At 23.7% G+C, this 12,267-nt stretch overlaps 4 protein-coding genes across 4 annotated transcripts; 1 reads left to right on the plus strand and 3 right to left on the minus strand.

Moving 5' to 3' along the window:
* Positions 1 to 2,289: 2,289 nt before the first annotated feature.
* PVVCY_1200480 (conserved Plasmodium protein, unknown function) lies at positions 2,290 to 3,981 on the plus strand (the record flags this gene model as incomplete). Its single annotated transcript, XM_008625061.2, has 1 exon — positions 2,290 to 3,981. One exon carries the CDS (start codon positions 2,290 to 2,292, stop codon positions 3,979 to 3,981), a length of 1,692 nt encoding a protein of 563 aa, XP_008623283.2.
* A 549-nt stretch (positions 3,982 to 4,530) lies between these two features.
* On the minus strand, positions 4,531 to 6,013 carry PVVCY_1200490 (conserved Plasmodium protein, unknown function; the record flags this gene model as incomplete). The annotated part of the gene is made up of 2 exons (XM_008625062.2): positions 4,531 to 4,683; positions 4,802 to 6,013. 2 exons carry the CDS (start codon positions 6,011 to 6,013, stop codon positions 4,531 to 4,533), a joined length of 1,365 nt encoding a protein of 454 aa, XP_008623284.2.
* Positions 6,014 to 7,512: 1,499 nt separating this feature from the next.
* PVVCY_1200500 (CCR4-NOT transcription complex subunit 5, putative) lies at positions 7,513 to 8,655 on the minus strand (the record flags this gene model as incomplete). The annotated part of the gene is made up of 5 exons (XM_008625063.1): positions 7,513 to 7,583; positions 7,719 to 7,878; positions 8,017 to 8,077; positions 8,194 to 8,341; positions 8,538 to 8,655. The coding sequence occupies 5 exons, from the start codon at positions 8,653 to 8,655 to the stop codon at positions 7,513 to 7,515; spliced, it is 558 nt and encodes a 185-aa protein (XP_008623285.1).
* Positions 8,656 to 10,565: 1,910 nt separating this feature from the next.
* PVVCY_1200510 (DNA/RNA-binding protein Alba 3, putative) lies at positions 10,566 to 11,196 on the minus strand (the record flags this gene model as incomplete). Its single annotated transcript, XM_008625064.1, has 3 exons — positions 10,566 to 10,675; positions 10,833 to 10,995; positions 11,146 to 11,196. The coding sequence occupies 3 exons, from the start codon at positions 11,194 to 11,196 to the stop codon at positions 10,566 to 10,568; spliced, it is 324 nt and encodes a 107-aa protein (XP_008623286.1).
* Between the last annotated feature and the right edge of the window lie 1,071 nt (positions 11,197 to 12,267).

Genomic DNA, 12,267 nt, shown 5'->3' on the forward strand with positions numbered 1-12,267 from the left:
CGCTTTAGAAATTTTCTTCCAATATTTCATAGATCATCCCCAAAATAATTAATAATGAAAAGGTATAACCACACACCCATTATTTTAATTTGTAAATTTAATATAAAATTTGTTGAATATATAAATAATTAGTAGTTTGCTAGTTATTCTTACTTATGTATGTTATTTTTATTTCTATAATTAGTAATTTTATATTTACTTTTTTATCACCCCCTATTCGTAAAATTGTAGTTGTCCATAATACATAAAACAATGAGTATTGAAACACATTTCCGCTTTATCTTTTTTTTTTACAACTAGAATAAAAACTTTCATTTTTGTAATATATAAAATCAAAGTGGGTTAATGATATTTTCAAACAAAATTAAACAATAAATACGACAGACTAGGAAATCATAATAAGAATAGACAACCAAATAAATAAAAATACGGGCCAGACAACAAAAGTTCAAAACGAGCAAGACGACTAAAAATATTATTACCGCCAATACTTTTTCATCATATTTTAAAGCAAAACAAACATGCCTGATAATTTGGAGCTACTACATTTTTACAACATTTACAATGATAGAAGAAATAAATGGAAAATTGGGATAAACAAATTAAATTTTAATATTGAAAATTATAAAAATATAAAAACAAAAATATTTCTCTATGTCTTATGGAGTATATTAATATTTATATATTTTTTTGAACTATTATTAAATTTATTATTTGTAATATATATACAAAATATAAATATAATAATTAAAACTATTTTTATATTTTCAATATTTGAAATTATAACAGTTATATTATTAACAGCTCAAGGTATATATGGATATTCTTATGATAGCCCAATAATATTACAAAAATCATCCCAATCATTTTTTATTTTAAGTATTTGGTGTTTTTTTAAATTATTAATTTACACTATATTAACAATTTTATTATCAGTTTTCTCAAATTCAAATATAACCTTAAATACACAATTTATATATTTTTCAAATAAAACTTTATATTTCAATTCCCTTATGAAAATAATTATCACCATCAGTGCCGTCAAATTTGTGCTCACATTTTTCACAGGTAAGTTAGAATATCCACACACCCTCTTTTTACCTTGTCCCATTTTTTTTAGCTTTTTTTTCAGCATTTTTTTCAGCTTTTTTTATATCCTTCCATTTTTTACTTTTCCATTTAGGCCAAAAAATTAACTACGTCTTTAGCTGCATCAGAACGTCCACCATTTTAAAAAATAAAATTAGGAAAGACCTTGAGAAAAAATCCTTTTTATTTGAAGATCAAACATATGGAACCTTCACCATGGATTTCAATGCCTAAATAGGTATTTGCCCTTAAGCCGTTACATAACCATACAACTTTTATATACTTACCTATCCTTATTTTTTTAAATTAACTAATTTTATCTCTCATTCAATCGAATAATTTATGTTGGTCTTATAATTTAATTATTTTTATTCAATCATATTTTAGCTTTTTTCGTCAACATTTTATGCTACAATGATTTGTTGTACACTCTTTGTATCCCCTACTTTGTTTAGTTTTTATTTTTTTAATTTTTATTAATATTGTTTACTATTTTTCATTTTATTTACTTTTTTTTTTAATTATAAAATAGCCTTTTAAATAACATACAACTGTGCATATCCATCTTAAATGCATACTGTTTTTTTTTTTTTTTTTACAAAAATTTTGCAAAAAAAATTATATGCACACGAATATTTTTATTTTTTAATTCTTTCCCTATCTTATTATTTCATAATTATTAATTTAATTAATTTTTTATATATTTTTACTGAATACAAGTTTATTGTATTTTTTTTGTTTTTTTTTGTTTGAAATTTGGAGGTCCAAATTTGATTTGAAAATTTTCGTAATAGCACAGCATAACCTAGTTATTAGCAATTCCACTATACCTCTATTTATTATTATTATTATTATTTCACTATCACTTATTTATATAAATAGTTCTTTGTTTTGTTTGTTCATTCTGGTAATACATTTGTTGAAACATAAGAGCTGATGAGGTATACAGATATTTGCCACTACACAATGAAAGTGAATTTATATTTCAACAATCATCAATAAGTATCATTCAACAACCAATCATAAATATTCATGTATAATAACAGAAAATGGAAAGGAACACAAATATAGAGAAAGAAAATAAATCGAGACACCTCGGGAAAAACAACTAAAATAAGGTCATCCAAATATACGTTACATTTATGAAAAAATGAAAGTAAAAGCAAAATGAAAATATGGTATTTTATTTTTTTTCTAATTATGTTGGCTAGTACAAATTCAGTCAAGTTAAGGAACTCACATCATAATACCAACAGTGGGACCTATTTTCGACCCCTAACCCAAATTTACAAAAATGAAAAAAAAAGTAGACCCACAAAAGTAACCAAACTTAATTCTGTTAATCGGGAAATTGTTAAAACGAGGAATATAATAAGAAAAAATAAATACAAACCAAGAGAAAAAAAAAAAAAAATAATAAATATACTTTTCCTAACACAAAATAAAATACTAAATAATTATAAAAAGAAATGTATTAAAATGATTTTAGCACCTAAAGGATCTATTCATGAAAAAAAAACAAAATTCATTTTAGAAGATCCTGTAAAAACATATCCTTGGGAAATTAGTATTCCTTTTCATGAAACAATAACAAAAGAAATAAGTCCATATTATAATTTTTTAAAAGGTGAATGGGCATATTTAGATCATAGAAGAGATGTAAGAAAACCTTGTGGCAAAATCGAAGGAGGATTAGAAAATTATGATGGTAAAGGATTAAAATTAAAAAAAGGCAAAGATAGACAAAGGTATAAAAAAATACCATATTATTTAGATCATGGTGTAAGCTGGAGAAATTATAATTTTGATGAACTTATACAATTTGATTTTGAAACTGATGGAAATCAAGATCAAACATTTTTAGAAACAGAAGAAGATTTAGAATATAGACAATGGGGTAATTGGAATTATGTTAATGCAAAAGAAACAACACAATTAAATACAATTTGGCGAGACCCTGTTTTATCTAAAGATTTATCAAACTTAATCTATCCATGGAATCATAAAATAATAGAAAATCATATTATTCCTCATGGTTATCCATCACCAACTTGTTCAATACCTGAGCCACGAATCGAATGGGAATTGGCAGCAAGAGGGTTTTTTGGGGGATATTTTGAAGATCCAAATTGGAATCGAATTAAATTTTATAAAATTATGAAACGTCTTATTATTGAATGGCATGAAATTAATAAACATACTGATAAAACAAAAGATCAAATACGAAGAATTGATGAAATAAAAACTGAACTATTCGGAATTTCAAGTAAAAAAAAATATTCATCAAAACAAATTAAACTAATTAATGATCATGCATATTTAAGAGCTAAAGAAATATTACTTGATCATATAATTAATCCAAATAATGATTCTGATTATATTTCCTATTACTTGGATAGACATGAACCTATTGATTATATTGGAGGTGGTAATTATAATTGTAGTTCTGATGAAATTCAAAACAAAACGGTAGTACTTAATATGTGTATATATCCAGTAAAACAACAACATGAATCTTATTCTTATAATATGTCAGTACCTGAAATGGCAGAAATGTATCATTACTTTATGACTGAAATTAGAAATGAAGGACGATCACATCAATTAGCTGAAGATCCGAATGATGATAGATACCAATCATATGAATTACAAAATGAAAGAAAAAAATTCCCTGCACTTATTGCATTATATAAACCCTTATGGTCAAATAAAAAATATGGCGAAGAATTTGGTGATGCTTTAACTCCTAACCAAAAATTATCTTCTCTTAATTTTTCAAAATTCAATGCTAAACTTACTTTGAAAAAAAAAAATACTAATTTAGATAACCAGGACACAGATAAATTCAACTACGTTGATGATTACAAACATGTTGACGACACCTACGTGTAGTTCCATTTTTTACTTAATCCTTTTCACTATTCTTCCACTATTCCTCCATATTTTTTATTATTTTTTACTTAATTTTCATCCATTTCCATACATTTTTCACCACGACTCTAATTCAATTTCAACCCATTTATTCTCATAAATGTTTACACATATTGGGAAAAATTAAATATTATTGAAATTTATTTATGCACATTGTTAAGTGTTTTAAAATGGAGCACACAAAATGTCCATGAAAGGGACATACAATGCATGAATTGGTGTCAACCATTTTAAAGAGAACGAATAAAATGAAATGCATATATTTCAAAATTGTTAAAATGTAGAATAATTACTATCAATATCAAATCATCTGCCAACATGCAAAGCACTTCTAATAAAGTCAATGTTATTTTTACAGAAACAAAAATATTCGAATCAAGGAATAGCATATAACCAAATAAAAATATATATCAGCATAATTACCACAAAATGATCAACATATGCATCCATACATTGTATAGGCTAAGATACTTCTTCCTTTTTATATGTATCAAAATTAAATTTAAAATTTTAAGACAAATTTAATAAAGCTCCATAACATTTCATATAGTTACACAACTTCTCAACTTCTACTTCCTCTTTAAATATTTTCAATCCCTTCTGTATGACAAAAAGAATGTCTCCGGAAATTTCGACTGGCTTCTCTATCGGGGCATAGTTTAACTGAAAAAGTAAAAAGCATACACATGAATGGTGTGAAAATGGCATGAAAACAACACAAAAATTACGTGAAAAATTACGTGAAAAATGTTAGCCACTTTTGAGTTTTAACTCGCCGTACCTTTTTTTCTCGGGTGTTAAAAAAAATAATGTCCAGATGGGGAGGAGGTTGAGCCTCAAAAGCGGGCAGAAAGTACAATGTTCCATTAAATTTTTTTTTTAATTTTATAAATTCTATATAACATTCATAATAAGGTTTTAAATCATTAGAATAGCCACTTGTCATTTTGGTTGAAATATTTTTTAATATAATTTGTTTAGAATGTTTTTGATCAAAATAAAAATCGGGAATTGTGTCGGATGATATATATGCTAATACTCCACTTCCTTTCATTCCAGTTTTCGAATAATGTATTTCTAATTTTCCATAATTTTCATTACTATAAATTAAATATATACCTTCACTTACATTTACTTTTGTTTTTCTTACTTCTGGTGGAGGACCAACACAATGTTTTTCTTCAGGAGGGCTAGGTGCAGCTGCTGCTCCAAGAAAATTTAATTTTGCTTTTTTTTTAGTAAATAACCTTACTTTCATTTCTTTATTTACTAACACTGTCTCCTTCTTTTTCTGGGATGCTATTTCATCATCTTCTTCCTCCAATGTTTCTAATTGTCTTTTTTCCTCATCTTCATCCTCTAACATTGGTAATTCCCTTTTTTCATCTTCTTCCTCTAACATTTTTAGTCGTCGTTTTTCTTCTTCTTCTTCCTCTAAAATTTTTATCCGCCTTTTTTTTTCTTCTTCCTCTAGCATCTTTAATCTTTTTTTTTCCTCTTCCTCTTCTAATAATTGTTTTTTCATATCCAACAATTTTAATTCTGCATCATTAACACGTACTTCACCTAATTCTTCCTCATTACCTCCACAACAAAAGCAGCATAAAAAACTTTCATTTTGTTTCCCTATTTCAGACTGTCTAAAGTTTACATTTTTATTCTTCACGGGTTTCCCTTTATCGTGGGAGTAACTTTTTCCTGTCTTTTTGCTTTCCTTTTTTTCTACTTTTTTTTCCACTTTTTTTTCGGCACCTTTTTGGGGTTCCTTTTCTACCCGTGTCTGCAATTTGCTATCCTTTTGGGTCGATTGATTTTCCACATATACCGACTTATTCTTACCATTTTTTTCCTTCCCCTTTTTTTCATTTTCTTTGGATTTATTTTTTAATTTATTGTGAGCCTGATCTTTTGAGTCACTTTTCTTTTTATTTGCTGTATTTTTTTTTTCCTCCTTACCATCCTTCCTTTCTACTTTCTTCACATTTTTTGCCATCCTTTTTTTTTTATGACTTTGTAATTGAAAAATATTTTTAATTTCAAATTTTTAACAAAAAAATTGTGAAAAAGAAACGGAAAAAAAAGGAAACAAAACAAAAAAAACAAAATAACCAAGGGAGAATGCTCTAAAAACAAACGAAATTCTTATAAGTAAAATAAAAAATACAATTTCTCCCACACACAAAAAAAAAATTACAAATATATATCGCCTGGCATAGTACTTAAAATAATGTTATAGAATTTCTTTCTTGCATGTATATATTTTAAATGATGATTAAATAACTATTTTTTTAGATTTATGTGTGTAATGCATTATAGATTTTATTTAAAAAAAATGAATTTCCTTTTTTGTTCTACTATATTATACTAAGAATAAAGTAGTAGAAAACAAAAATTGAAAAAACAAGATACCCTCCAAATGGACAGTCTTATACTTACACAATAATATATACAATTAAAAAAATAACGTCTATTTTGTTAATAATAATATAGAGAAAAAAAAATTAAAAAAATAGCATGCATGTATATATTAATGCATGTTTTAAATTTTCCAAAAAAACGCAAAAATACAACAAAAATAAAAATTTTTAATTTTCATATAAGCTTGAAAAATACTCTCAACTATTACTACATTATAAATGGTTTTACCTAAATCAACTTATACATAAGACATATATATAATATAAAAAAAAAAATCAAATTTTAAAATGTTTTAATTTTTTTTCACAATCAATAAGAAATTTATTATAGTTAAAATATGCTTATATCATATATCTCAGTTGTATTACAATACATGCATTATCCATTTTGTAAAAAAAAAGAAAATAAAAAAAACAGTGAATTATTTGAGTTAATTTTATTCATTATATGCTATACAAATTAAGGAATGGTAGTATGTAATAAACAAATACTCTGTCTTTTCTGCATTTATTTTTTTTTATCATTTTTGTATTTTAAGCATACATTTAAACAATGATTTTTATAAAGACATAAAAACTTATTATCTTTTTACAAAACAATTAATGCTACATTACAACGTCAGTATTATAAACTTTAACCTTACTCATGTCACAGTATAAAAGTAAGAAAAATAAGAAAAAAAATTATTATCTTGTTCAAATTGGGCTTTTATTTACATACCATAATCTATATGCTAACTTGTTTTTCCTTATTCTCATAATTTTAAACAAGTACCTTAATGATATGGAAAATTTATTTTTATTTTTGAAAATTGTGTATTATTGTATAAATTAAAAAAAAAAAAAAGATGAAAATCGCGAAGAAAAATTTATTAAAAATAAAATAAAAAACATTGGACATAAATTCCATATATTTGTAAAAAAAACAGGACTATATACACCATAAAATATTCAAATAATAAAAAACATAAATATATTCTTATATTATATAATCTTGTTCTAAAATATATATATATGTGTGCGTGTGCGACCATATTTCCTTTTATTGTTTTGTATATCTTTACAAGTAATCAGGTTATATGGGTGTCTCATTTTCGAGATATATATTTTCAAATAAAAAATTTTCTTTCAGTTGATTGGACCAAGCTGAGAAAGCAAACACAAAAAAAATTTGGTAAAACATGATAGGTACACGGATAAAGTATAAGGAATTTTTACATGAACAATTTTAGCTAGATAGGTAGGTAGCTATATAGCTACATAGCTATTTGCAATTATTACTTGTTTCATAATCAAATGAAAAATAGGTTCCTTTCTCTGATTTATCATTTGAAATTCGGATAGTATTTCCATAAGGGAAAAACCAAGTTGTGTACTTTTTGTGATATTTCCATGATTTTTTTTTCAACTCTTTCGAAGCTAAATGCTGCTGATAAGTTCCCTTTTGTGAAGGAAAAATAATCCCACATGTGTGTGCATTTTTTTTTTTTTTTTCATAGTTGTGTACATATTTACATGACTTGTTCATAAATAAATCTTTTTAGGTCATACTACATATATACTATTTTAATGAACTTACTGGTTGATAGTAGAATATAAAAAATAGTGTATCCAGATTAAATTTTTCAAATAATTCGGGGCTAAATAAATGATTAATTTTTTATTTATAGATATGTATGCATGCTTATGTATGTATGCTTATGTGTATATTTGTGTTAGAAATTTATTATTTATATTTTCCTTTTTATATTATAACCTTTGAAATTCCAATAAGGGTGTTGCAGGAAAATATTTACATGGATTCCCCCATAGCATTCTAGGCACATACTGTCTATATTGTTCTCTATCACTTTTTATTATACAATTTTTATAACTTCCTTCGATTAGTTCTTGTAATTTTAATGCTGAAATGTGTACAAAAAATAATATGTTAGTAAAAATGGTAATATATACTTTGGTGAGCAAATTGAAGCACAAGCATATACACATATTTATATAAACATTTGACAGTTTGGTGCAATTTTTGTATAAAAAGGTATATAATTTAAAACATGTGTATGTATATATACAGTTATATATTTTTTCTTTCATTTTTTTTACAATTTTTTTCCAACAACATTTGAGTGGACTTAGATAGTTTACTATTGTTGTTTATCTTTGCTTCTTCATTGGCTTGTATCGAATTATTTATATCTTCTTCATTTTTGTTTTCGTCCATATTTCACAAAATTTAAACTGTTAAGGTATAAAGTGGTACATGTGCATGTATATTATATACATGTATATATTTCGAGTTTGCTTATTTGCGGTTTTTGGTAATTAAAGCAAAGTTCATTCAAGTCAATCCCTTTTGGCATTGCCAATTAATTCAAAGAAACTCGGGCTTGCTAAAAATGTAAAAATCAGTATATATATATATATGCACAATTTAATAAAGAAGAAGACCATAATAATATGATTAAAAAATTATTTTGGTCAGTTAAAAATAATCTATTATATAAGGGGTAAGTTAATAAAAAGCACATCATATTTTGTGTACAGAAAAAAGGCCAAGAAAATGCATCATGATGTTATACAGAAAGCATGAAATAATATAACAAAGTTATATAATCTTATACCAATTAATCATAATAAAAACTGGGGGATGTTAAAATAATGAGTATACCTATTTAATAAAAACTAAAGACGCAAAGAAACAAGAATGAAATAGGAATAAGTTATTTAAAAAAAAAAAAAATTAATAAAGTCGTGCACACTAAGGTTTATATTAATATTGAACACCAATAAAAGGAAATATAAATGTATAAAAAAGGTACAGATACATATTTATCAAACCTGAAATTAAACAATTTTTTACCTTTTCACAATTTTATATTAATCTAGGTGTAATCATAAAAATTTATAAAAATTGATTGTAAATTTAGAATATAAAAAAGAAAGCTACCTATATATTACTCCACCAATTTTTTTACACATAAAATTTACCTACACAGTGTAAATCACATAATTCTATAATTAACTGAATATAAAAACATTTTTCAACTTTATAATAATATAAAAAAAAATAAGCTTGATGTTTTCTTATAATTTCTTTCTTTGAAAAAATAATAAACACCCATGAGGTGTACATAAAACTGAATAAATAATAAAGTAAATATTTTATTCTACTATCCTTTTCATTTTCTCATATTAACCATTCTTAACATTGTATTTTATAATATATAATGTAAATTAAACATTGATTAAATGCGTATTCTTAATTTTATACTCTCTTTAACTACTTCCTCATTTTATATATTTTTCACGTTTTTTCCCATTTTTAAAATAATTAGAAATAAGGAGTATACACTTATTTCAATAATGAAGTGAAAAATATAAAACACATAAATATCATATGTGTAGAAATGTAAATTATATATATTTCGTATTAAAAATTTTTTTACATAAATGTTTTCAAAACATGTTTATGTAATTTTTTTTTGTATATGTACAAACAAGATGAACTGTTTAAGACCAATCAAATTAAAAGTTTTCATGTAGGAAAAAAAACACATATATACACACATATATGAATATATACAAAAAACAAAAAGTATATAAAAAATGCTTTGAATTTTATGTATATAAAATATATGCCTTGGTCCTTCAAAATATTATAATATTTTTCCTTTAAATTCCCTTGTTTCGTTTTACTATCTTCATTGTTTAAATGTATTATTGTTATATTTTTTCAAGAATTGAAAAATATGTATTCATATATAATATAATATTATATACATACACACACAATTCAATACAAGAAAATATATAAGACGGTCTTCTTATAATAATAATTCACTCTTTACGTAGTATAATTTTCCTCTTCTTTTTTTTCAGTCTATTTTTTTGGTCATGTGGAATATATATATACATATATATTCTGAACATGCATAATTTTTTTTTGTCTCTCTATCATGGAATAAATAATTTTAAATGAAACCCGCGAGTTTATTTTGCATATGTATTGTAACATTCATAAATGTTTTAATACATATGCAGCTGGGTATATATGCTTGTGTATGTAATATTTATATATAATTTTTGCATTGCATATATTTATATATATGTGCAATATATTTAATTTCTTATTTAATTAGCAACAAAGTCTGGGTGTTTTTTAAGAACAATTGTTATTTTTGGTATTCTTCTATTAATTCTATCTGAACTGAAATAAGCTGTTTGAATTTTAATGATTTGGCCTAAAAAAAAAAAAAAAAAAAAAAAAAAATAGTTATTTAATGGCTATAATATATGAACATGTCATAATTTTTTTGAATAAACTAGCCAATGTATGCACTTATAATTATGTACATATTAATGAACATATGCACAAGTGTAAAATGCAAATAAACATACCAATATCTTCCTTTTCCATTATAGATGCTGCGCCAATTGCAATTTTTGTGGCACTGCCTAAACCTGTTATAATAACTTCATCAAATGGATTTTTTTCTTCATTTCCTGTGAACATTCGTTTTCCAATTCTGGCATAGAAGGTTGGCTTCTTTGTCATGGAAACCTATATAATACATACAAAAGAGGAAAAGTAAAATTAATAAATAATAATGATAAATAAATGTATGTATACATACAATAATGTATTATATGAGTATATACATATATATATATATTTTTTTTTTGATATCTAATAAAATGACGAGTTTATTACTTGGATAGAGTTTTCAGCTCTTTCTTGTGATATATCTTCAGTGCTTGTCATTTTTACAGTTTTTGTTAAAATTTATAGGATAAAAAAAATTGTAACTTAAAGTTTATAATAAATTTAATTGGAAAATTTATATATATATTATATTTTTTATATACAAAAAATATAAATAATAATGTAGAAATGGTAAATAAATGGGTATATAATATAATAAAACGTTTAAAAAAAAATTTATGTGAAAAAATGTAATAATATTGGTTAATATTTTTTTGAAATAAATAATATAAGCCCGTGAATAAAAATTATAATTTTAAAAAATGACCCTTTTTTTAATATGTATATTTAAATAAAAGATATATAAAATAATAAAATAGAAAATATTTTTACCCACAAAATGTGCTTTATTGATGTTTTGTTACGACGTATGTATTTGCAATATATTTAAATACTATGGAGTTATAATAAATATAAATTTATGTTCATATGAAAAAAATATATTAAAAAAAAAAACACTCCAAATCATTATTACAATTTTAAATATGTAAATAAAGAAGATACGGAAAAATAAAGCGTCATAATAATATTACTATATATGTAGGTGCATGTAAATATATATCTTGACAAATATATTAGGAAAAAAAAATTACAATACCTTTTACTATATAATAAATGATTTTCAATATTTAAAGCAATGCATATTATCCTTATTAATAATAATATTACTAAAGGGGGTAGAGCTATTATTTTTATTTTTAATATCAATTCCGTTACTTTTTTCACTTCCACACGAGGTTTATATATACTAATACATGAGTCGTGATAAAAAAAAAAATAAAATGAAATACATATATATATCTACAAAAATTAAGCTATATATATATTTTTATATATAAATTATTATAATGTACACACAATATATTATTTTTTATAGTTCAATTTTTGCAGTATTTATTTTTTTTTTTTATTATTTTTTCATAATAAATACATTTTCAAAATTTTAAATAGCATTATATATATAAGTTTATATACATTCAATACGTTGGTATAAAAATTGGTTATTTATTTGAGTTTTTTTTTTAAAGTACGTGTACATACATATAGGCACAAAACACATATATAGTTATT

The sequence above is a fragment of the Plasmodium vinckei genome (assembly GCF_900681995.1).
Source record: "Plasmodium vinckei vinckei genome assembly, chromosome: PVVCY_12".
NCBI lineage: Eukaryota > Apicomplexa > Aconoidasida > Haemosporida > Plasmodiidae > Plasmodium > Plasmodium vinckei.